Source organism: Geotrypetes seraphini, chromosome 5, assembly GCF_902459505.1.
Source record: "Geotrypetes seraphini chromosome 5, aGeoSer1.1, whole genome shotgun sequence".
Classification (NCBI taxonomy): Eukaryota; Metazoa; Chordata; class Amphibia; order Gymnophiona; family Dermophiidae; genus Geotrypetes; species Geotrypetes seraphini.
In genome coordinates this window covers 54,721,361-54,748,593 of record NC_047088.1, presented here as the reverse complement: position 1 = coordinate 54,748,593, position 27,233 = coordinate 54,721,361, and the positions used below count along the sequence as shown (strand labels likewise).

The 27,233-nt window shown below is 44.0% G+C and overlaps 1 protein-coding gene across 1 annotated transcript in view; it reads left to right on the top strand.

The window, feature by feature from the left end:
* POF1B (POF1B actin binding protein) overlaps nucleotides 1-27,233 on the top strand; it is a 142,516-nt gene that overhangs the window by 42,491 nt on the left and 72,792 nt on the right. The window contains exons 4-5 of the mRNA XM_033946778.1: nucleotides 7,333-7,434; nucleotides 7,804-7,857. Of these exons, the coding sequence (XP_033802669.1) occupies nucleotides 7,333-7,434; nucleotides 7,804-7,857 (156 nt within the window). The remainder of the gene's footprint in view (nucleotides 1-7,332; nucleotides 7,435-7,803; nucleotides 7,858-27,233) is intronic.

Genomic DNA, 27,233 nt, shown 5'->3' with positions numbered 1-27,233 from the left:
TCAATTGGATACTGGCTCCAAGTATTCTAAGGAGTATCTAGAAGTCATGCATCTTCCTCTTCATAAGCTTTTGAATAAGACTTTTGGTCAATGCATGGAAACACCTTTTTCCATACCAGCTATTCCAGGAAAATTTCTTCTTTCTCTTCTACCAAAGTTTTTGGATTATTTGGATAACCAAATGCATTTGAGTTTCAGGAAGTCATTGCTTCTTTCTCTCAATTACGTCTGCAACTCCTTCAATCATCTTATGATGCCTTCGAGTTGTCTGCCCGAGCGGCTGCTTGCTCTGTAGCTATGCATCGTCTTGCCTGGCTTCGTACCATCGACATGGACTCTAACCTTCAAGACCGCTTAGCTAACATTCCTTGTGAGGGCAATGACCTCTTTGATGAATCCATCGAGGCTGCCACCAAGAAATTATCTGATCATGAAAAATCATTTGCTTCTATAGTCAGACCTAAACCAAAGCCAGCTCCTGCCAAGCCTGCACGTCCTGCTCTTATCTATCAAAGGTGTTTTGCTCCAAAGCTGGCTCCTAATACTCGCCCTCTTCTGAAAAAACAACAACCTCAGAAGCAACAGAAACCCCAACCTTCTGCTACACCTAAGGCTTCTCAGCCTTTTTGACTGTTTACAACAGAGCATAACCATCATCAGGGAAGGATACTCTCTTCTTTTCACACAGGTTCCACCAGAGCTTCCTCCAAGAGAGTATCCTTCCTATTCCATCCCAGACCGCCCTTCTTCTTCAGGAAGCTCAAGCTCTGCTTTCTCTCCATTCCATTGAACCAGTTCCCTTGGAACAGCAGAACAGGGGATTTTACTCCGTTACTTCCTTGTTCTGAAGAAGACGGGCCATCTGCGACCCATTCTGGATCTCAGGGCTCTCAACAAATTTTTAGTCAAAGAAAAGTTTAGAATGTTGTCCCTGGCATCTCTTTATCCCCTTCTCGAGCAGAACGACTGGTTATGTTCTCTGGATCTCAAGGAGGCTTACTCTCATATCCCCATTCATCCGGCCTCCCGTCAATACCTCGGATTTCGGGTGGGGAATTTGCATTTTCAATACAGAGTACTACCATTCGGCCTGGCTTCGTTTCCCAGAGTGTTCACCAAGTGCCTGGTAGTGGTAGCAGCAGCTCTCCGGAACCCTACCTCGACGACTGGCTCATCAAATATTACACATCTCAAGGGGTTATTGTAACAACCCAATGGACTACCTGGTTTCTACAAAGTTTGGGATTCAAAATCAACTTTCCCAAATCTCAACTTCAGCCCTCACAGAATCTACAATTCATTGGAGCTGTTCTGGACACTGTCCAACTCAGAGCATTCCTTCCACAACAATGTCTGGAGGCTCTTCTACAACTCAGTGTCTTCCCGCTCTTCCATCTCAGCGAGATACATGATGGTACTTCTGGGTCACATGGCCTCCACAGTACACGTGACTCCTTTTGCCAGACTTCACCTCAGAATTCTTCAGTGGATCCTGGCATCTCAATGGACGCAAGTTTGCGTCCCTCCTTCTTGACACATTTCAGTCACTCCTTCCTTGAAGAAGTCTCTCCGTTGGTGGATGCTCTCTTCCAATCTTTCCAGAGGCTTACTTTTTCAAACGCCCCTTCATCAAAAGGTCCTCACGACAGACTCTTCAACCTACGCTCGTCTCGATGGTCTCCGTACTCAAGATCACTGGACCAATACGGATCGTCAATGTCACATAAATCTGTTGGAACTCAGAGCGATTTTCAAGGCTCTCAACGCTTTTCAACATCTTCGCGACCATGTAGTCCTCATCTGGACGGACAACCAAGTCGCCATGTATTATGTCAATAAACAAGGAGGGACGGGTTCTGCCTCCCTTTGTCAAGGAGCTCTGAAGGTTTGGGACTGGATAATCCGCCACAACACCTTCCTCAAAGCTGTCTACATTCAAGGGGCGAAGAATTGCTTGGCGGACAATTTGAGTCGTCTTCTGCAACCCCACGAATGGACTCTCCATTCCTCGCCTCTTCATCACATTTTTTCACAATGGGGAACCCCTCAGATAGACCTCTTTGAGGCTCCCCACAACTTCAAACTGCCTCAGTTCTGTTCCAGGATATACTCTCCTCACCGCCTCGAGGCAGATGCTTTTCTTCTGGAATGGACGAATCTCTTCCTCTCTGCATTACCTCTCATTCTCAAAACTCTGGTCAAGTTGAAGAACGATCATGCCACCATGATTCTAATCGCTCCTCGGTGGCCAAGACAACCTTGGTACTCCCTTCTACTTCAACTCAGCACCAGGGAGCCATACCTTCTACCAGTTTTTCCTTCTCTGCTTACACAGAGTCAAGGATCTCTGCTTCATCCCAACCTGTAGTCTCTACACCTGACAGCTTGGTCCCTTTCAACGTAACTCCTCTCCAGTTTTCTCAATCTGTAAGAGATGTCTTAGAAGCTTCTAGAAAGCCTACCACTAGACAATGCTATCACCAAAAATGGACTAGATTTTCTACGTGGTGTTTTTCTCATCATAAGGAACCTCAGCATTCCTCCTTATCTTCTGTTTTGGACTACCTGTTGCACTTATCCAATTCTGGCCTCAAGTCTACATCTACCCGAATCCATCTCAGTGCAATTGCGGCTTTCCATCAGCCTATTGAAGGGAAACCCCTCTCTGCTCATCCAGTGGTCTCCAAATTCATGAAAGGACTCTTCAGTATTAAACCTTCTCTCAAACCGCCTCCTGTGGTTTGGGACCTCAATGTTGTCCTTTCTCAACTCATGAAGCCTCCATTTGAACCAATTGATAAGACTCATCTGAAATATCTCACTTGGAAAGTGGTGTTTCTCATAGACCTCACTTCCGCTCGAAGAGTCAGTGAACTGCAAGCTTTAGTTACTGACCCACCATTCACTATGTTCCATCATGACAAGGTGGTTCTTTGTACTCATCCTAAATTCCTACCTAAAGTGGTCTCGAATTTCATCTCAACCAATCCATCGTACTTCCAGTGTTTTTTCCAAAGCCTCATTCTCATCCTGGAGAATCAGCTCTTCATACTCTGGACTGTAAACGTGCTTTAGCCTTCTACTTGGAACGCACCAAACCACACATAACTGCTCATCAACTTTTTGTTTCCTTCGATCCAAATAAGTTGGGCCATCCTATTTCTAAGTGTACCATCTCCAACTGGATGGCGGCTTGTATCTTTTTCTGCTATGCCCAGGCTGGATTACCCCTTCACAGTAAAGTCACAGCCCATAAAGTCAGAGCAATGGCAGCTTCAGTAGCTTTCCTCAGATCTACACCTATTGAGGAAATTTGTAGAGATGCTACTTGGTCCTCGGTTCATACCTTCACTTTTCGCTATTGTCTGGATACTTTCTCCAGATGGGATGGACAGTTTGGCCAAACAGTATTACAAAATTTATTCTCCTAAATTGCCAACATTCCCACCATCCCATTCTGGTTAGCTTGGAGGTCACCCATATGTGAGAATACCTGCCTGCTTGTTCTGGGATAAAGCACAGTTACTTACCGTAACAGGTGTTATCCAGGGACAGCAGGCAGCTATTCTCACAACCCACCCACCTCCCCTGGTTGGCTTCTCTGCTAGCTATCTGAACTGAGGAGATGTGCCCTGCGCTGGGCGGGAAGGCACTCGCGCATGCGCGGTACGGGTGACTCAAAACTTCGAGTTTCTTCAAGCAAGTCTGCTTGCGAGGCGTCCGCATCCGGGCTCCGTCGGTGACGTCACCCATATGTGAGAATAGCTGCCTGCTGTCCCTGGATAACACCTGTTACGATAAGTAACTGTGCTTAACCTGCCCACCTCCCCTAGGTGGCTTCTTAACTTTGTTACTGAACTGATGTCACAGTATGGACTATGTGTAAAGCTGATGTCACGGTATGGGCTATGTGTAAAGATTTAAAGTGACGGTGCACTTGGCAGTATCTGTACTGGGTTCTGTGGATAACGTCACCCCGCATATGAGAATATATGCCTGCTGTCCTCAGAAACACCTGTTACAGGTAAGTATATTTTCTCTTTCTGAAATTTGATTTTACAAATGTATGTGATAAATACAGTGGAACCTTGGTTTGCGAGTAACCCAGTTTGCGAGTGTTTTGCAAGATGAGCAAAACACTCAGCAAACTTTCGTCTCGCAAAACGAGTGTTGACTCGCTATAAAAGCTCTCACTATGGTGGCCCAGGGGTTGGTACCTGCCTGTGGGTGCTGCAGCCCTTGCAGCGTGGTAGTTTCCTTTCCCCGTGGTTCCCGTGCGGCTTTCCTCCCTCTTTGGCCGATGCCTCTGCCGTCCACCAGCGCCTCCCGGCTTCCGATTCAATCCAGCCATCCTCCAAGCATGCGCAGGACCTCTGAACTCCCCCGTCAAGCTGGCGCCGCTCCAACAACACGCGCACCACGTTCAAGCATGCAGGACGTTGGAGTGGCGCTGGCTTGACGGGGGAGTTCAGAGGTCCAGCGCATGCGTCTGAAGGATGGTGGCCGGCTTGAATTGGAAGCCGGGAGGCGTTGGTGGACGGCAGAGGCATCGGCCGAAGATGGAGGAGAGCTGCACGGGGACCCCGGGGAAAGGAAACCACTACGCTGCAAGGGCTGCAGCACTCACAGGCAGGTACCCACCCCTGGGCCACCATAGTAAACCTTGGTTGTGGAACAAATTGTTTCAGTTTACATTGTGGCCTATGGGGACATGTGCTTTGATATACAAGTACTTTGGATTACGAGCATGCTTCTGGAACGAATTATGCTCGTAAACCAAGGTACTACTGAATGTGTATAAATGCTGTTAGTTCTACCTAGAAATCTCAAATAGGGCTTCAAAAATAACCCCATGATCTAGAATTCCAGAAAGCTTTGTGGCACGTGGACCCCAAGTAAAGGACTTGAAAACTGTGATGGCTATTTCAGATGAAGTAAAAGTGGATTCATAAAATAGGGGAAACCCCCAAGGAATGGCAGTTTAAAGGCTTTTAGTGTTGGATCTGTGCTCCTATTCCAATTAAGCTGGAAGTCTAAAAGAACAAGCAGGGAATAGTGTGTGTCAAAACTGTAATACAGTCTATTTCACAATCATGCCATCATCTATTAAATAAGGATCAAAGACTAGCGTTCATATTTGTGAGCAGTACCGTATTTTCGCGGATATAACGCGCGCGTTATACGTGATTTTACGTACCGCGCATACCCCTCGCGCGTTATATGCCTGAGCGCGGTATATAAAAGTTTTTAAACATAGTTCCCACCCCGCCCGACGCCCGATTCACCCCCCCAGCAGGACCGCTCGCACCCCCACCCCGAACGACCGCTCGCACGCGCTCCCACCCGCACCCACATTCACGATCGGAGCAAGAGGGAGCCCAAGCCCTCTTGCCCGGCCGACTCCCCGACGTCCGATACATCCCCCCCCCCCCGGCAGGACCACTCGCACCCTCACCCCGAAGGACCGCCGACTCCCCAACAATATCGGGCCAGGAGGGAGCCCAAACCCTCCTGGCCACGGCGACCCCCTAACCCCACCCCGCACTACATTACGGGCAGGAGGGATCCCAGGCCCTCCTGCCCTCGACGCAAACCCCCCCCCCTCCAACGCCCGCCCCCCCCCCAAGAACCTCCGCCCGTCCCCCAGCCGACCCGCGACCCCCCTGGCCGACCCCCACGACACCCCCACCCGCCTTCCCCGTACCTTTGTGTAGTTGGGCCAGAAGGGAGCCCAAACCCTCCTGGCCTCGGCGACCTCCTAACCCCACCCCGCACTACATTACGGGCAGGAGGGATCCCAGGCCCTCCTGCCCTCGATGCAAACCCCCCTCCCCCCCAGCCGACCCGCGACCCCCCTGGCCGACCCCCACGACCCCCCCACCCCCCTTCCCCGTACCTTTGGAAGTTGGCCGGACAGACGGGAGCCAAACCCGCCTGTCCGGCAGGCAGCCAACGAAGGAATGAGGCCGGATTGGCCCATCCGTCCTAAAGCTCCGCCTACTGGTGGGGCCTAAGGCGCGTGGGCCAATCAGAATAGGCCCTGGAGCCTTAGGTCCCACCTGGGGGCGCGGCCTGAGGCACATGGGCCAAACCCGACCATGTGTCTCAGGCCGCGCCCCCAGGTGGGACCTAAGGCTCCAGGGCCTATTCTGATTGGCCCACGCACCTTAGGCCCCACCAGTAGGCGGAGCTTTAGGACGGATGGGCCAATCCGGCCTCATTCCTTCGTTGGCTGCCTGCCGGACAGGCGGGTTTGGCTCCCGTCTGTCCGGCCAACTTCCAAAGGTACGGGGAAGGGGGGTGGGGGGGTCGTGGGGGTCGGCCAGGGGGGTCGCGGGTCGGCTGGGGGGAGGGGGGTTTGCGTCGAGGGCAGGAGGGCCTGGGATCCCTCCTGCCCGTAATGTAGTGCGGGGTGGGGTTAGGGGGTCGCCGTGGCCAGGAGGGTTTGGGCTCCCTTCTGGCCCAACTACACAAAGGTACGGGGAAGGCGGGTGGGGGTGTCGTGGGGGTCGGCCAGGGGGGTCGCGGGTCGGCTGGGGGACGGGCGGAGGTTCTTGGGGGGGGCGGTCGTTGGGGGAGGGGGTTTGCGTCGAGGGCAGGAGGGCCTGGGATCCCTCCTGCCCGGAATGTAGTGCGGGGTGGGGTTAGGGGGTCGCCGTGGCCAGGAGGGGTTGGGCTCCCTCCTGGCCCGATATTGTTGGGGAGTCGGCGGTCCTTCGGGGTGAGGGTGCGAGTGGTCCTGCCGGGGGGGGGGATGTATCGGACGTCGGGGGGGGCATCAGGCTTTCAGGATGGGGACAGACCTTCAAGGGGGGACAGGACTTCAAGGGAGGACAGTGCACGGAAGTCAGGGGGGGTGAACGGAGAGTCGGGACAGCGCACGGAAAGTCAGGGCGGGCGAAAGGAGAGTCGGGCAGCATGCGCGTTATATGCCTGAGCGCGGTATAGAAAAGTTTTTGTACATATCATCGTGATTTCTGCGCGCTATACCCCTGTGCGCGTTTTACAATGGTGCGCGTTATATCCGCGAAAATACGGTAATCATTTTCTTTAAAAACAGCAAATAGATCTTGGGATTGGGCCAACTGTATACTTTCTGCTTCGACTGCATTGAGGCAAAGGAAGCAAATAGGATCCTGGTCAGTGGCCTGGCAAAAAAAAAAAAAAAAAAAAAAAATCATCATTGTACATGAAGCTTTGTCAGCAAAAGCACTGAAATACCTCATGTATCTGAAAAAGGACCAAGTCCATTATTGTAAAATCCCTTATTTCAATAAGCAGGAAGAGAAGACATTTTGCTGACATGATTACTTGGTTCTCTCTTTTTCACAGGACAAGCAATTCCAAATTGCAAAAGAAATAAGTTCTGTCTCTCTGAACGATGTGCAGGAACAGAACTATCAGAGGAAAGAATCTGTTCAGTCATCAGAACAGGTAAGGGAACTGCCTGGATAATGACTGACTTCAAAACTGTTCTCTTTTCAAAGTGCTCTAGTCATGCTTGGTGCAATTCTAAATAACTAAACCGGCAAACAAACTGAACTGTACTGTGGTATGCATATATTGAAGGGTGCAATTCTAGAGTTTCTGTAGACATAACAGTCTTGTAAAGATAGGGTGGGAGCGGAGAGGAGGACGGGTACCGGCGTGTAACTATATACATTGCATTTCCTTTATTATGCAGCTTAAATCATATACATTTTTAAGAATGCCTCTTGAATATGTATTGTTTTGAATATCTCTTTCCAAAACTTCTCACTTTGTTTTTATTCTATTTATCTTTTAAATTCCTACACTCTGCAGGAATTTGAACAGATCACTACACAGAGTAAAGTAACACTTCAAACCTCTGAGCAGGTAAGAATGGCAGTCCTTATTCTGCTCTTTCAAGGCTTAGGTGATTATTATTTATTTCTTATCATGTAGTTAAATGTATTTTTTAAATTATTTACTTGGATGATGTAACAACTATAATAATTGAATACATTTGGTGACCTTTCTCAAATTGAAAAACTTACAAGAAGGTGGAATGAAAATTGATCCTAAGGATTTGATCACAAAGCTTTTTTTTTTTTTTTTTTTTTTTTGCTTCTCAGTAGTAGTAGGGAGCTACAGGCTGGTAAGTCTAACTTCTGTGGTAAGTAAATTAATGAAAACGCTTTTAAAACAGAATAGTGACATTTCTGGAATCTAATGGATTACGGGACCTGAGGCAACATGGATTCACTAGAAGCAGGTATTAGCAGACAAATATGATCAATATCTTTGACTGGGTGACCAGAGAATTGAATAGAGGGAGAGCGCTAGATGTGGTGTATTTAGATTTTATCAAAACCTTTGACAGTGTTCCACATAGGTCTAATAAATAAACTGAGTGCCCTCAGTATGGGCCCCAAAATGATGGACTGGGTCAGGAATTAGTTGAGTGGAAGGTGACAGAGGTTAGTGGTCAATGGAGATCGCTCTGAGAAAAGGGATGTTACACCAGTGGTGTTCCTCAAGGTTCAGTTCTTGCGTCTGTTTGGGGTTTAGAAAAAAACATTTTTGTAAGTGATACTGCTGAAGTGACTGGTAAGATTTTCCTCTTTGCAGATGATACCAAAATCTGCAGTAGTGTAGACACCCCTGATGGTGTGGAAAACATGAGGAAGTACATAGTAAAGCTTGAGCAATGATTTGAAATTTGGCAGCTTAGATTTAATGCTAAGAAATGCAAAGTCATACATTTGGACTGCAAAAACCTGAGGGAACGGTACAGTTTAGTAGGTGAAGAACTTTTGTGCACAAAAGAGAAGCAGGACTTGGGTGTAATGATCTAAAGGTTGCCAAACAGGTTGAAAAAATGAAGGTAAAATCTAGAAGGATGCTTGGGTGCATAGGGAGAAGACTAGCCAGTAGGAAAATGGAAGTATTGATGCTCCTGTGTAAGACTCTGGTTAGACTTTATTTAGAATATTGTGTACAATTCTGAAGACTGTACTTTCAAAACGATATAAACAGGATGGGGTCAGTCCAGAGGAAGGCAACTAAAATGGTTAGTGTTTTACGTCATAAGGAGTATGAGGACAGATTTAAAGATCTCAATATGCATACTTTGGAGGAAAGGTGGGAGAAGAGAGATATGATAGAGATGTTTAAATACCTATGTAGTTTCAACAAACAAACCCAAAAAGAAAGAATAAGCGAAACACTAAGTAATTTAGAATTCTTTCAAATGACTGAGGCTGTGAAGATACTAATGTTGTATGAGAGTAGTGCCAATAACAACACGTTCTAAACACCTTGAAAGACACAAAAATAATAATTGTATAAATGAAAAATTATTATATGTAAAATGAGTCCTCAGTTATCACAACTCTTGGACTCTTTTTGATGAATGTATTATATAACAGAGACTGAATTACGTGATTGAGTTGAGTGATATATTTGATTTTTCACTTGCACATCATCATTTTGATTTATTACACAAATTGAGAGGTCCTGGGATGTTTTCAAAGAAAAGTACCATATTTTGTATTTGTATTTATTTATTTATACCCCGCCTTTCCCAAGGCGAGTCACAATAGAGTACATACACAAACAGAATCACATACAGTACAACAAACAACAAATCAAACATGAATAAAACATAACAGTGATAATGTAAAGCCTCCTAAAATTACAAAGAGGCTACCAGTGCCATATACGTTGAGTACAATCTACAACTCTTTATTTTCTGGGGTGCCCTGCAAGAGTTGTGATAACTGTGCTTTCACGATGTTTAGAACGTGTTGCTATTGGCACTGTTCTCATACAACCTTAGTATCTTCACAGCCTCTACCATTTGAAAGAATTCTAAATTAATTAAATACCTAACTTCAGAGTGAGAGGGCATAGAACACTGGTGTCGAACCCGCGGCCCATGGGCCGCATGCAGCCCCATAAGGTATTTTGTGTGGCCCCGCTCGAGGGCGATGCAGCGTTTTCCTTTGCCGTCCCAGGTGTTTACATTCTTGCCGGCTCCCTCCTCCATCTTGCTGCAGTGTTTGCTGAAAGCTGCAGGCAGCGGCTCCTACGTGCCTCCTGCAGCTGACCTGGAGTCTATTCTTATGTTCTTGTGACCTGGCAGAGCTTCATCCCAAATATGAATATACCATATTTTATCTTCCCAGCTGGTTTAGTTTCCAGAATTTGAATTTTACCAACCTTTGAAATCTGAACACACATCATTAAACTGGAGGATTCTTTATTTTGCTAATATTCTAAGGTTCTCTAAATTCATTAATAATTATAATAATAATAATAATAACAACTTTATCCTGTTATACTGCCATAACCAAAAGTTCTAGGCAGTTTACACTAAGAAGAGCTGGACAATCAGTTAAATACAGAAATAACATGAAAATTCAAACATTCAATAAAATTCCAAGTTGTGAACTTTAAAAATACAATTTCAGTAATAATGGACAGTGTTAAGAAATAAATTTATCGAACAGCGCTGTCTTGCTTATTTTCCAAAAAGAACTATAAGATGACATAGCTTGATGAATACAATTGCCTAGCCAAGACTGCTGTTTACCTGCTTGAAACGCTAGGGTCTTATCTAAAAAAAAGTCTTGTATCTACAACCATTAATTTTTGGGATAAGCAAATAAGTGCAAGCTTCTGGTTTCCCTTGTTGGTCTATACAATAAAAAATGTGGAAAAAGGTAAACTGGAGACAGTCCCATGATCAACTTAAAATAGATACAAGAAAATTTAAATAATATTCTTGCTTCCAATGGCAGCCAATGAAGTAGACGATAGTGATCATTCTTTTTTAAACCAAAAATTAATCTGTCAGCCATGTTCTGAATTATCCTCAATTTTCTTAGGGGCTCCTAAGTATATAATATTACAATAATCCAAAATAGATAAAATTAATGCCTGCACTAGTAATATAAAAGATAAAGGTTCAAAATATTTTTTATAGTTTTTAATTTCCATAATGCAAAAAAGCATTTTTTATCACTAAGTTGCTCTGACCAAAGGAATTAAAAATTTGGGAAGATCATGTGATATTTTCAATCCAATTAATGATTCCATAAAATATATATATTCTTCCTAATAATCTTTGTGATCTCTGCCAATTTTCCAGCACAAATTGTCTGCTTTTGCACACTTAGGGCTCCTTTTACTAAGCTGCGATAGTGTTTTTAGTGCATGCAGAATTTTAGCACGCGCCAAATCTGCGGTATGCGGCTAGAACTAACGCCAGCTCAATGCTGGTGTTAGCGTCTAGTGCGCATGGCAATTCTGCGCATGCTAAAAACGCTATCGCAGCTTAGTAAAAGGAGCCCTTAGTCACACATACATAGAAATATAAACACATGACATCAGCAGATGTGCTGGCTAATATTCCATTAAAATGTTCAGACTGTTTTACCCACCAAGAAGTTCCTCTATGTGCTTCCATGTTCTTATACTTGCTAGGTGAACTCTTAGGGCTCCTTTTACTAAGGTGCGCTAGTGGTTTTAGCACACGCTAAACACTAACACCTCCATAGAGCATGCGTTAGTATTTTTCATTTAGCGCGTGGTTAGCGTATGCTAATCATGCTAGCGCACCTTAGTAAAAGGAGCCCTTAGTGATTCAGATGTGTATTTCATTTTCTTAATAGAAACAGAGAAAAATGACAGGAAGTAAAGATCATATGGTCTATCCAGTCTGCTCATACATCCATACAAGGTACCATCACTTCTCCTTTAGAGATCCTATACACTTGTCTTATGCTTTCTTGAATTTATATACAGTTTTTATTTTCACCACCTTCACTGGGAGACCATGCCACTCATCTATCACCCTTTTTAGTAAAGATTTATTTCCTGGTCTGACCACTCTCCTGTGTGGCTATATCTAGATGGGGTTATGCAAAGCAAAAGCCACACGTACTGGAGGTTGAATGACAGTCTCTTGGATGATCCTGCGATCCTTTGTAAAATACAGGCTGTCAAAGATGAGTATATTCAGTTCAATGTGGGTGGTGATATTGCGACATATCACAACTCGTTGCAACTGAACTCTTTTGTGGCCATGGGCGTCTTAAGACTCAATAGTGCAATACCTTAATTGAAGCATGTGAGGCTCTTTGGGCTATGAAGCTGGGAAAATCGCCAGGATTAGATGGCTTTACGGTTAAATTTTATGAAGCCTTTCAGGACTTGCTTCTCCCGCTGCTACTATCTTTATTTAATTCTTTGGATGCTTGTAGTCAGCTCCCTCTTTTTATGTGTCTTGCAGGGATTATTGTGCTCCTCCTATAATCCCATATTGCTATTGGGAGTAGATATGAAGATCTTTGCTCAGGTTCTTGTAGACAGGCTGATAACTTGGGTACCCAGGTTGGTGCATCCCGATCAGTCTGTCTTTATTGCGGGGAGGCAAGTGGGCGATAACATCAAGAGGGTTATGACTTTGAGAGAATGGGCTAAGCAGTCAGCACAGGAAGCAGTTTTTTTGTCTGTTGATGCAGAAAAGGCCTTTGACCAGGTCTCCTGGTCGTTTATGTTTCAAGTTTTAGCGCACATTGATTTAGGGCCTTGGATGCAAGGCTGAATTAGAGCTCTGTATAATTCCCCCTTAGGGTGTGTGAAAATTAATGGGAGATATTCTGAAGCGTTTGTCTTGGCTCGGGAGATGAGGCAAGGGTGCCCTCTCTCCCCAATTCTTTGTCTTGGTTGAGGAGCCCCTGGCTCAGCGGGTACGAGAGAACCCCAATGTGGTAGGTGTTCAGACCGTTGGAGGAGAATTATAAGATCAGCTTATTTACTGTTTACTTTAACTGAACCTGAAAGATCTTTGGAAGCGGTTGAGGAGGAATTGCTGCATTACGGTAGACACTCAGGATTTTGGGTGAATATGACCAAATCAGAATTGCTAAATGTTATTCTTCCCCCCAGACTTTGAGAGGGCCTTAAGCCGTCTATTCACCTTCCTTTGGGTGAAAGGTGCTATGCACTAATTGGGAATTCATTTAGGCCCTCCTTTCCTCTGCCTTTTGGGCAGATAGGAAGATACTTGAGACCCTGCAGCAGTGGCTGCTTGCTTTTGTGTGGGCCCGCAAGCCTTCTAGGATTAGGGGGGAGAATATTGTGTTTATGCAAGCAGCTGGGTGGCCTGGCTATATGATCTATTTTGAAATACTATCAAGCAGCCCAGCTGTGGGCACTTCTGGAGTGGCAGTGTCAAACCTGCAAGCCCTGGGTAAATATCAAACAGGGCGGGGATGACTCAATCCTCCTGCTATATTTGCCCTGGCTTCCGGATGAAACATTCTATGCACTATGGGGGATCTGGAAGCTGTGGAGATCGCCCTGCGGGTTTGGTGCTCTGTGTAGCATCTGGCCCTGCAAGGGAGACGACAATTCTGGTATACCCCACTTAGGTTTAATCCTGAAATTATCCCAGGTGATCGGGTGGGGGTCTTTCATAGGTGGGAACTCAAGAAGCTGGTATGCGTGGGGCAATTTATTGATGTAGAAGGGCAGAAGGTGCGACCCTGTGGAGACCTCCAGGAGAAGTATGGCCTGGACCTAGGAACTTGTTTCCCTACCTCCAGGCAAAGGACTATATTCAGCAAGCGGGGATCCTGAGAGAACTCCTTGGGGGGAAAACTGAATTTGAAAAAGCTATATATGCCTATCTCAATAGTCGGTCTGATGTACCCTGAAATATGTTTGCCTGAGAAATGGATCTGGGTCGGGTTATCACTCCTGAGGAATGGGAAATGACTGGGAGGCATACGGCTACTCGTGGCCTTGCCACTGTGATGGTGGAAAATGGGTACAAAGCCTTGCTACGCTGGTACTACACCCCTATCTTGTTGGCAAAGCTGTCTGGAGGGGGAGATGGAAAGTCCTGGTGGGGATGCGTGATTCGGGGTACCTACCTACATACATGTTGGGACTGTGGAATGACCCGGGGGGGTGGTTGGATTTCTGTATTTCACATTTTATCCTCTATTTTTGATAAAGCTTTAGAGCCCTTGATTGGATTAGTATTCCTGTATCATTATAACACTACTTGGGATGAGGGGGAAATCTGCTTTGCTAAACTGTTTCTAACAGCGGCTCACCTTGTGCTGGCTGCCAGTTTGACATTGCCTGGTACCCCAGATATACAATTGGTGCTGAATAAATTGGATGATTAGCACTCTCTATACAGGCTGATGGCCTTAAAGTACCATAGGATGGGGAGCTTTATAAGGAAATGGCAATGTTAGGAGGAGTGGAAGAAAACTGTATGGTGATCCTGCTGTTCAGTATTGTGGGTTTTTGGTTTTTTTTTGGGGGGGGGAATGATTTAATACTGTTGTTTATATTCTGTATAATGTTGGACATCTTGTTTATGATACCTTCTAGCCATATTCCTGTTCTTACTGTGATTGTGGATGTTCTGCTCTGTACGAGATGATGTGCATTGGCAAAATAAAAGCTATAAGTTAAAAAAAATTACAGTGATTACCACACTTGGTTATATTTTATTATTGTCTCCAAAACAGAATATTTGGGTACTGTTCCACTTAAACTGCTCCTCCTCTATCCCTTCCAGGTCAGAGAGGAGTACAGGGATAATCCATCTACTTAGTATATACAATATTTTAGATCAAAAAGTATTGAATGAATCGACATCCACCTAAATACCTAGATGTAGTTGGTTATAATTAAATCACTCCTTATTATTCCATGGTCTAAGTAGACTGTTTTGATATTTTCACTACATTTTATGAAAATAAATGTAACTAAAATCACCAGAAACAAAAGAAATGGGTTTCTAATGAATTTTGTTAGAGAAAACAATTTGTAATGCAAAAGTCTATCCTTTTATGTGAAAAAAGTCAAAAGGTTACTGAAATTTAAACATGTAACTTTTGCAAACTGGTTATGGACCCATGACACACAAAAAAAAAAATTAAAAAAAAAATTGACCATTCTCAACATTTTGGATCAGCTACTGTTGTCACTTTTTCCCAGGACTGCTACAAATTACACTGTTGCTATAGGAAGATTGTATGTACAGTGGTCTCCATGTTAATACAAATAGGTTTTTGAGGTAGACATTTTTTCATGTTCGTACAAAGTACCAGATAGAACCTGTGCAGCTGTTTTTTTTGGGGGGGAGGGGGAGAGACATATAGAGGGGCAAAATAAAAAAAAACGTCTAAGTCCCCTTTTGGCCTAAGTCCCCTAAACGTTCAACCCAGAAGCAGGGAAAGTGTCCATAACCAATACATACGTCCATGTTTTGATTATGGCCTTCCTCTGCCTAAACGCCCAATCTCCACTACGTCTAAAAGTACCCCCATAGCACGTCTACACTTTTTAACCATAATGAAAAAAAAACCACGCCTAAGCCAAAAACGTCCAACAGAAGGGCTTTTAGGCGTAGGAGGAGCCAGTCCTTCGCCTAAAAGCTGGATTCTGTAACCGGTGTCTGTCAAAAACAACACAGGTTACAGAATCCTCCCCCCCCCAACAACGATCCAGGCAGGAGGGTGCCCAAACCCTCCTGCCATGTCAAACCGCGACCCCCCCTCCCGACGATATCGGGGCAAGAGGGAGTCCAAGCTCTCTTGCCCTGTTGAAGCCGTGACCCCCCCCCCCCCCCCGATAACATCGGGGCAAGAGGGAGCCCAAGCCCTCTTGCCCCAGGCACCCGCAGCACCCCCGACTCGTTTGGGCCAGGAGGGAGCCCAAGCCCTCCTGGCCCAGGCGACCCCCCTACCCCCACCCCCACTACAGTACGGCCAGGAGGGATCCCATGTCTTCATGCTATGTTTCATCACAAACATGTGCCTTACCAATTTTGCAAAGTCATGTCATGCTTTGTAATATCATGTTTGCCGTACTATGCTCACCATGCTATGTCTCAACCTATTATGTTGTGTCCTATTATGTTTATTACCATGCTTTGTTAACTATGTTCTGCCATCCCTGTCAATGTTTGCCATGCTATCTTCTACCCTACTATGTCTGAGAGTGTGGCGCAGGGGTTGGAACTACATCCTCAGCACCTGGGGTTGTGGGTTCGGGCCCGCACTGCTCCTTGTGACCCTGGGCAGGTCACTTGGTTTCCCCCCCCCCTTTGACCCAGGTATATTAGATAGATTGTGAGCCCATCGGGACAGATAGAGAAAATGCTTGAATACCTGAATAAATTCATGTAAGCTGTTCTGAACTCCCCTGGGAGAATGGTATAGAATGTTGAATAAATAAATAAATTCTTGAGATCCTGGGGGGAGGAATGTATCATAGGAAACTGCAAAACCCAAGCACTTTTGTATTCTCAGTAAACTTTGCTGTTGAAAACAGAATTAGTCTAGTTTAGGTAATTTTGCTTCTGCTATCACTTTCAAGTTCAGCCTTCCCTGCCAATTGTATAAAGCTGAATTGCTTTGCAGCAAGTGCTTTCATCAAGAAGCCTCAAGGAACTATGCTAAAATATTACATATTTTGATTTAGTGCATTTAATTAGTGTTCTGATGCATCACAGACATTTTTAAGTTCTCTGATTATTTCTTGGGTGCTCATTGAGTTTTAGTCAGTAGCAAGTTGAAACACCACATAGGGAGTGGCACTAAAAAAAATAATCCACTACAGGAACTGAAGATGAGATATTAAAAGCCTTATTGTTAGTCAGTGGAGCAAAGGAACTTGCAGTCTAGTATATAGCTGGGTTGACTGAAACAAGACTAAATGTCTGCAAATTTAACTTCGTACTTGTTCAACATATCTCTTGCTAACGTTGGGCAGTCCCTGATCTATCATATCAATAACGCATTCTGTGGTAGTGAAAACATTTCCTTCCTTTATCCTAAGCACATTTTAGGAGCAATTTTTAAAAGTATTGATGCAAATTCTACAGTAACTTTTACCCAAAGGCTTTATATCAGTTCTCAAATTATGAGCATGCTTTTCCTTTTCTAAGCTGCGTGAGAAAAAAGTACCTGCAGAGATCTACAAGTAATTTTTCTAGAGGTACTTTTTACCTTGAAAATTATGTCCATAGATCTGACAATACAATCCACACATTTTCCATCCTTTGACTTCAGATACTCCAGGAATGCCTGCTCCATATCCAGGTAACAATACATGCATAGTTGATCATCATGAATGGTTTTACCTGGGTAAGAGATGGGCAGTTTTCAGAAGCAATATTTTCTTAGTAAAAATATTTACTTTAGTGAAATAGCTGAAAATTGCCTTTTATAAGTAATAAGCTTATCAAAATTTTACATTGAACTTAGTAGTTTTAAAAGATTGGCATGGATTTCAATTTTACATTTTATTTTGTCTAACTTAGAATGAATGTGAGTATCTGAAAGTTGCTTATTAGATAGTGTGAAAAGAGCTGGCAGTCTCTTCCATTCATAGTGGACAAATATCCGTATTGCTGAGACTGCCAATAATGGTATCAGTTAGTGATAAATTTTGATAGTGATTTTAGTAAAGATTACATAGGCTTTGAGACTGAATTATCTTCAGAGCCTTAGAGGTGACTCATATAGAGCAAAGATGAGGTACATAACTGCATAATTTGGGGTATATATTGAAGAACTAAGGCCAGTACTGAGCAGCCTTGCATGGTCTGTGTCCCGTATATGGACATTCAGTTGAGGATGGTCTGGGGAGGGGTTCGATGGTTTAAATGAATTGGAGTAAGCTTTGACGGAGACTCCAGTAGATTGAACCTAAACACAGAGCTCTGGATTTCTGGCCCTGAAATATCTAAGAGAAAGGACAATTTAAATTAAATCATTAATTTATAGAGAGTGTACGGTTGAGGAGACTGGGTGGATCATTTGGGTCTTTATCTTCCATCATTTACTATGTTACTTTGTAACTTATGCTCCATCAATTCTTAGACCACATAATATTCAACATAGGGCTAGATTCACTAAGGACACCAATCGTGTCCTGACCACTTTGAGATCCTGACCCGATTCACTAACCTTCCCTACCGCACCTGATCTGATCTGTACATGCAAATGTAGGCAGGCAGCGATTCACAAAAAAAAAATGGGGAACACTGACTGGGCTGGCTGATCCCAAAACAAGCGACTGCTGAGGATCAGTCGTACATGTGCCTGCTGACTCTCCTGCTTCACGCCGCCCTAAAATTCTAGCCAACTTCCACCAACCCTGCTCCATTTAGCTCCCTGTTCCCTGCCGCGATTCTGCTCCCTGCTCAAAAAGCTCTCTGCTGCCTCCCTGCTCTCTGCCATAATTCTCCTGCTTTGCCGAAAAAGCTCTCTGATCCTGCTTGCCGCCCTTCCCTGCAGCGCGAGCCCATGGTTTTAACCCGCAGGCTAAAACCACAGGCTTCCACTGCAGGGAAGGGCAGCTGAGAGCAGGAGAGTAAAAAACCCCAACAAACTGGACAGCAAACGCATGCGCAGACCATCTACAGGCAAAGTAGATGTTCTGTGCATGTGTCGGGAATCGCTCTCCAGCGATTCGTGTCATCGGTGAGGGACGTGTTTCTGACCGCCCCCATTTGCATGAAGATGGTTGGTGAATCGGTCGGCCTGCCTCGGATTGCCCACGGATTGGGTAAGATCAGTGGGCTTTGTGAATCTAGGCCAAAGTCTGTAGAAAGAAAGGAAACACTTGTACTGGTATTCATGGTGTTGTATACAGTCAATTATATTTAATTGCATTAACTCATAATAGTCTAAACTAACTGCTAACTAACTACAAAGTAAGGCAAATTCTTTAAACTAGGCACTATCTTTAACTGTGTAAATGTGTAGAATACTATTACTTATTTTTTTTTGTTTTTTAAATTATACTAGCTGATGCCCCGGCGTTGCACGGGTATTTAATTATAGCAATAACACTGTAAATGGATTCAAATAAAGATACTTTATAGTGGTGAATGAAATTATTTTTTTACAGCTTTATAAAAAGTACAATATTTAAATTATAATGTGAAATATTTGACAAAATGAATACAATACAACTAACACAAAACTTGATTATAAACAACATTTTTAGTTTCACCTCCAGGAGCAAGAGCATATAAATTCTTGGGTGAAGAGACCCCCAGAACATATCACCCCAGTTAGTGAGGGATCTGCATACCAAGTTTCGTTCAAATCGGTCAAGCCGTTTTAGATTTACTGTGAGAATGGCAGCTGTTTACATTTTTTCCATTGACATGAATGGGTGAAATCTGATGTTCTGTTTGTATCTCCGCCCACGTGTGCAGGTGGGCCGCGAGACCCCCAGGACATATCACCCCAGGTAGTTGGAATTACTGTGAGAATGGCAGCTTTTTACATTTTTTTCCATTGACATGAATGGGTGAAATCTGATTTTCTGTTTGTAGCTCCGCCCATGTGTGCAGGTGGGCCGCGAGACCCCCAGAACATATCACCCCAGGTAGTGAGGGATCTGCATACCAAGTTTCGTTCAAATCGGTCAAGCCGTTTTTGAATTACTGTGAGAATGGCAGCATTTTACTTTTTTTCCATTGACATGAATGGGTGAAATCTGATGTTCTGTTTGTAGCTCCGCCCACGTGTGCAGGTGGGCCGCGAGACCCCCAGAACATATCACCCCAGGTAGTTGGAATTACTGTGAGAATGGCAGCTTTTTACATTTTTTCCATTGACATGAATGGGTGAAATCTGATTTTCTGTTTGTAGCTCCGCCCACGTGTGCAGGTGGGCCGCGAGACCCCCAGAACATATCACCCCAGGTAGTGAGGGATCTGCATATCAAGTTTCGTTCAAATCGGTCCCACAGCTTTTTACATTTTTCCCATTGACTTGAATGGGTGAAATCAGATTTTCTATTTGTAGCTCCGCCCATGTGTGCAGGTGGGCCGCGAGACCCCCAGAACATATCACCCCAGGTAGTGAGGGATCTGCATACCAAGTTTCGTTCAAATCGGTCCCACAGCTTTTTACATTTTTTCCATTGACTTGCATGGGTGAAATCAGATTTTCTGTTTGTAGTTCCGCCCACGTGTGCAGGTGGGCCGCGAGACCCCCAGAACATATCACCCCAGGTAGTGAGGGATCAGCATAGCAAGTTTCGTTCAAATTGGGCAAGCCGTTTTTGCGTTGGCAGCTTTTTACATTTTTTTCCATTGACATGAATGGGTGAAATCTGATTTTCTGTTTGTAGCTCCGCCCACGTGTGCAGGTGGGCCGCGAGACCCCCAGAACATATCACCCCAGGTAGTGAGGGATCTGCATACCAAGTTTCGTTCAAATCGGGCAAGCCGTTTTTGCGTTGGCAGCTTTTTACATTTTTTCCATTGACATGAATGGGTGAAATCTGATTTTCTGTTTGTAGCTCCGCCCACGTGTGCAGGTGGGCCGCGAGACCCCCAGAACATATCATCCCAGGTAGTGAGGGATCTGCATACCAAGTTTCTTTCAAATCGGTCAAGCCGTTTTTGTGTGATTGCGGCACATACACACATACACATACACACATACATACCTCTGATTTTATATATATATATATATATATAGATACCGCCTAACTCTAAGTGGTTTCCAAAAAGAAACATATTATAAAACCATAGCACATTATACATAAACATTGTCTAATCATTCCCTGCCTAAACACTGTTTAAGGCATACAGCACAATCATCAGATACAGCATTAGATTATCTTTTCTGTCTTATATTAATATGTAAAAAATAAAGAAAAGGGCAAAAAAACTCAACCTAAGTAAAATGTTGAGTAACTAAAAGCAATATACCAACTATCAATGAATAGTCACTCTATATAGAGTGACTATTCATTTATATTAATATGTAGGCATCAACAAATAACTGTGTTTTTAACAGTCTTTTAAAGGTGCTACAGTCAGTACATAATCTTAGATGCCCAAGAAGGGCATTCCACAAATTCACATTGCATATGTGCACATCTGTGCAAAGGGAACATAGGCAGGACTTAGGCAGTGCTCCCACTTATGCGCAAAACTTACTGAATACTGGGGGAGGCATATATACTGTACTATAAGTTTCGTGCATTGCTATGGCTATAGAGCTGGGGTAAGTACAAGCCCTTAAATATGAGGTGCTCCAATATCGGGTTACACTAGTAATCTATAATATAGGCTTCTTGGTTCTGTTATGCAGGTAGGGCTAGACTCAGTTAGAGCACTCGTCTTTGACCTAAGGGCCACCACGGGAGCAGACTGCTGGGCATGATAGACCACTGGTCTGACCCAGCAGCGGAAATTCTTATGTTCTTATGAGAATACAAAAGTACTTGGGCTTTGCAGTTTCCTGTGATATATGCCTCCCAAGATCTCAAGAAATGGAGTCACAAATCCATGCAGAGTCTAAATTCAAGAGTTCAAACTCCATACCTCATGCAAAGCTAGATGTGTGCCATATACTGGAAGTGAGGCCTCTTGTTAGACTTCTCAGAGAGGTGCATCCTACCAGTCCTATACATGCCAGGTGGTACTTAGTAATGAGCTTATGGATTATTGCTAGATGACATGCTTTTCCTATAAACCAATTCAACATATTGCCCAGTGTCACACTAACCTGGCCATAACATTGGTTGAGGGTGTTCTTGCCCATGAATTCATCTTGTAGACCCCCAATGATCTTGCTGAGGTACTTCAATAGTTTTTGGCCAGGCTGTTTCTGTACTGTCACACTGGCAATATATTTCGTGCTCAATTCAGGCGCAGGTGGTCTTAGAGAAGTTATTTCTTCTTTTTCACACCCTCCAACTTTTTTTCTTTGTGTCACAGTGATCCTCATTTTTAACAAAAGAGATTTCCTTTCATACAGTGACTCATACAGTGACTCAAGGGGTTTTCAGTGCAAATACATAGGCTGAGAAAAGAGAGAAATCAAAGAATAATTAAGCAAATATCTTCAAGGAAAAAAGTACAATCAACCCTAGTCCACCATGATAGAGATCCAATATAAAGGAGGAAAAAAGAAAAAAAAAAGTGGTGCATAGTTCTAATACATAGCTTTATTATACCAGCCCCATAATCTATATGTTCTGGCACTATCAGGGAAGTTCGGTAACCTAGGTGCTTCTATTTATTGCATGTGTATATGTTTAGAATACTAGCATTTATACACACATGTATGTATCTACATGCACCAAAACAAAATAGAAAATGGAGAGAGAAACAAATATGTATAATCCTCTCCAAATCACTGAAAACCCATAAAAGAGCTTACTACAAGTATATTACGCTTAGCATGGATGAAAAGGAACTTGGTACAAAAAAGAATGGGTCTTGAAAACAATCCAATATCCCTCTAAAGAAGTAGAACCATCATAGTTCCTCAAAACAAAAAACAACCCTCCATACTCACTGAAGTGCAATGTTAATCATAAAAGCTTTCTTATACCAAAGTACTGCTTCACACACTTCATATAAACAATACCAAAGAATAGAAAATCAAGATTGAACTTGCCTTCAAAACTAGTTCCAGTACAGTAGGGACAGGAGTCCTGACTAATAAGTACTTTCCATTTACTTGCAAGGATTGCAGAAGGCATCATCTACATTGTTCAACTGTCTCCTTTGTCACTGGAAAGTGCCCCATCTCCTCTATTTTTCCTTCTGCAAGTGCGTTGAAGATGTCTTTTTTTCTGCTGTGTATCTGTTTTATTATTTTATTTTATTTTTTTTTTTTTGGGGGGGGGGGCAGTTGTATCTAATTTTGAGGCTTCCTGGTGCTATAGAGGTTCCCAGAAATCGTGGGACAGCTCTGCCTGGGAGAAGATACAGGCTCTGGCTCACAGGATGCTCAGGAAGGTTCCCCTGGAATAGCTGCTCAACCTGAAAATTTTCAGGCACTTGAGCGCAAGCTGCGTGGCCCTGTGTTGGTCCAAAGAGCTGCAATGGGTACCAGCTGCATCCCCTTCCCCCAAGACATGTGAGGAGCTAGTGGGGTCAAGGAAGAACTTCAGGCTTGTGAGAGGCAGAAATCTTCATGTTCCAACTGCAGTGAGTGCTGATGCAATCAGCACCTTTGCTGTTCTGTGAGTACATTACCTTACTGTCTATGGGAGACATTTAGGTGGGTTTTCAAAGTGCAATTTTAAAGATATCTGGGGCTCCCCCACCTCTAAAATCCTATTTTCTGAATTTTCTAACTTTGCATTTTGCTCCCCCAGGCTGTTAAGGCACCAAAACACACACGTGGTGGCCATCTTGGATTTCCTGATTTATTTTAAAAGCCTCTCTCTGCCTCAAAACACCTAAATTTTGCTTGTAATCAAATTTTAAGGACTCCCCAGGCCTTTTTACCCCCATATCATACCAGCTTTGTGATGGATGGTTGGCTCAGGAGAGTTCATGTGCCACATGCTGTGAGGCACTTGAGGAGGGGCAGGAGCACTGGGCTTAGCCATCTCTAGTCCTTCCACAGCCTTGAAATCGCAAGATGCTCGTTGGTTAGGTCAAAAGATCCCGTCTGGAACCTATGAATTATGACTTGAAATCATCGGTGAAACACAGGGCTCAGATGCCTCTGAGCCCATGAGGAGACAAGAAGGTTCCTTGCAGAGGTCCTCCGGAGATCCAGTGCAGGGTTTCGACTCTGGTTTCAGAGTTGGTATTCAAAATTTAATGGGTCCTCCGTATTGTCTGGAGCTTTGCCAGTGGTTGTGTAGGCTTCAGTCAAATATAAAGAGGGGACGAGTTACAACTAATGTAACAAGAGTGATAAAGTGCATATGTTGTAATGAAAAAAAATCACTCTAAGGACCTATTCAAAGAGCTATATGAATGATATAACTAAGTTCACAAAAACTTGCTCAGAATCATGGAGGGGAAAACTGGGGCGAACCCCAGAAAAAACCACCTCACAGCCCAATCATCGCATGGAAAGTAAACAAAACGTTATATCATCTCATACATATTTTATGTTGTAAAAAACCACTACCGTTGAACACATTGTTTACTGGACATACGTCAAAGCTTTAAAAAAGACTTGGCAAACTTAACTTGCAGCTTCTGACGTGCACGTTTCGATCCTGCCTCAGGGAACCAACAGGAATAGATGGAAAAAACGCTCATGCGATGGGTGTGAAAAGATTCTGAAAAAAGAAAGTTAAACGAATCAATGTTTTATTCAAAAATGAGTTAAAAAAACAGTTTACATATAAAATTGAAACAATTTGAACGTAGCTTTCGGCTACACAGAAAGGAAACTCACCAAAATAGGAATACTGTCTCACATGGAAAAGGAGCGCGTATAGCGCAGGTTATCTGCTTTGAAAGGTAACAAAAGCAGAAAAACCGCCGAGATTTTAAAGGGCTCTGAAACGTAATCATGTGCATAGGAGCACGGGATGACGTCACAGCAATTACGGAAAAAGAGAAGTGCCAAAAAAGGCTGATGAAACGCTACATAAAATCGGTAACTAAACAACAAAGAAAAAAGAAACCCCAATGGTTCACTGATGAGGTTTCGTACCTTGTCAAGGAGAAGAAAACATTTCTCTCGTACAAACGCGCGGGGGAAAAAGAAGCAAACATTGAATACAGGACAAAGTCTGCAGCGGTCAAAACAGCAGTCAGGGAGGCCAAACTTCGAATGGAAGAAACTCTAGCGAACAACATCAAGAAAGGGGACAAATCCTTCTTCAAGTACATTAGTGACAGGAAAAAGAATACAAACGGGATAGTACGCCTTAGAACGCCAGACGGGAATTATGTGGAAACAGATTCTGAAAAAGCCAAACTACTGAACGATTACTTCTGTTCAGTCTTTACCTGCGAGGCACCAGGGCACGGGCCACGGCTGGAAGCAAAGCAAAGCATGGAAGACCCATTTCAAAATTTTGAGTTCACACCAGCTGATGTTTACAGAGAACTGTCAAGACTCAAGGTGAACAAAGCCTTGGGACCGGACAATTTGCACCCAAGAGTGCTCAGAGAGCTATGCGATGTTCTGGCAAAACCATTAGCCATGCTCTTCAATCTCTCCCTAAGTACAGGGAGAGTACCCCTGGACTGGAAAACAGCAAACGTCGTTCCTCTGCATAAAAAGGGTTGCAGAGCAGAGGCTGAGAACTACAGACCAGTGAGTCTCACATCAATAGTGTGTAAAATTATGGAAACTTTACTTAAAGGTAAATTAGACACGATATTGGATGAGGGGAATCTAAGGAATCCCTGTCAACATGGATTCACCAAAGGCAGGTCATGCCAATCCAATCTTATAGGCTTCTTTGATTGGGTGACAGGAAAGCTAGACTCAGGAGAGTCTCTGGTCATAGTGTACTTGGATTTCAGTAAAGCTTTCGACAGTGTCCCACACCGTAGACTATTAAACAAGATGAAATCGATGGGGTTCACTTGGGTGAGAAACTAACTGCATGGGTCAATGATTGGCTGAGTGGTAGACTTCAGAGGGTGGTGGTCAACGGCACCCTCTCTGAGACATCAGAGGTGACTAGCGGAGTACCGCAGGGCTCAGTCCTGGGACCATCCCTTTTCAACATATTCATAACTGACTTGACCCGGGGGCTTCAGGGTAAAGTAGCAATGTTCGCCGATGACGCCAAACTGTAACATAGTAAGTGAAAGCAACCTCAAGGACAGTATGACGCAGGATCTGATCAAGTTGGAAAACTGGTCCTCGACATGGCAGCTGGGCTTCAACGCAAAAAAATGTAAAGTCATGCATCTCGGCAGCAGAAATCCATACAGAACATACTCCCTGAATGGAGAAACACTAGCCAGGACTTCAGAGGAACGGGACTTGGGGGTAATCATCAGTGCGGACATGAAGGCTGCCAAACAAGTAGAGAAGGCCTCATCTAAGGCAAGACAAATGATGGGATGTATCAATAGAAGCTTCGTCAGCCGCAAACCTGAAGTCATAATGCCACTCTACAGAACCATGGTGAGACCTCATCTGGAATACTGTGTGCAATTCTGGAGGCCACATTACCGGAAAGATGTGCTTCGAGCTGAGTCGGTCCAGCGGATGGCCACTAGGATGGTCGCTGGACTCAAGGGTCTCTCATACGAAGAAAGACTGGGCAAATTGCAGCTCTATACCCTAGAGGAGCGCAGGGAAAGGGGTGACATGATTGAGACGTTTAAGTACGTCACAGGTCGTGTCGAGGTGGAAAATGATATATTCTTTCCAAAGGGAGCCTCAGTCACAAGGGGGCACCCACTCAAACTCAGAGGAGGGAAATTTAGTGGTGACACCAGGAAGTATTTCTTCACAGAAAGGGTGGTAGATCACTGGAACAAACTACCAGTGCAGGTGATCAAGGCAGCCAGCGTGCTCGACTTTAAGAAAAAATGGGACACCCACGTGGGATCCCTTCGAGGGTCGAGTTAAGAAACCAGGTCACTAGCACTCAGACTTAATGGGGTGGGTCAATGGAGTGGGCAGACTTGATGGGCTGTGGCCCTTTTCTGCCGTCATCTTTCTATGTTTCTATGTTTCTTTCTACCCATTTAACATAGAAATGGAAAAATAAATGCAATATCACAATGTATGAATTTTGAAAAATGATAAAAAATAAAAATTACAAAAAGGCACGCCACTCGATCTCACTGTTGAGACCCTGTGGGTGCAGGGTATTTAATTTGAAAATCCAATGTTGTTCCCTGACATGTAACTTGGCTTTCAGATTGCCACCACGGGGCAGCACAGGAACTTCCAAAATAGAAAATCTCAGAGAAGTGAGAAGATGACTTTCAGTCACCCAATGTTGGGTGAGAGGAGCTTCCATTACTCGAGTGGAAATCCTGCTAAGATGTTCTCCAATACGTACTCGGATACTTCTGATGGTATGTCCGACGTACAGCATGTTACATGGACATTGTATGACATACACAACTCCACTAGTGGAGCAGTTGGTAGAGGGTATGTTAGTACGTTTATGCATCCATGAAGGTACATTAATCTTGGTAAGTGGCACACTGTACGGACAGACTTTACAAGAAGAACAAGGAGAATGACAGCTTCCAGGTGAACTCAAAACGGAACCCTCAGATAAAAATTGTTTAAGATTGTTTAAGATTTCGACTACGGGAGTAGGCAAAACGAGGAGGGTCATGAAAAACAACATGATGTTGTAAAATACTCCAATGCGATTTTATAATGCGTTTGATCTTAAAAGCTTGTTGTGAGTATGGAATAACACACACTGGAGAAGACTCAGGCTCCTTGTTATGGGAGGAAAAAAGAACTTCTCTTTGAGCATATAAAGCTCTTTTAAAGGCCTTCTTGACAACA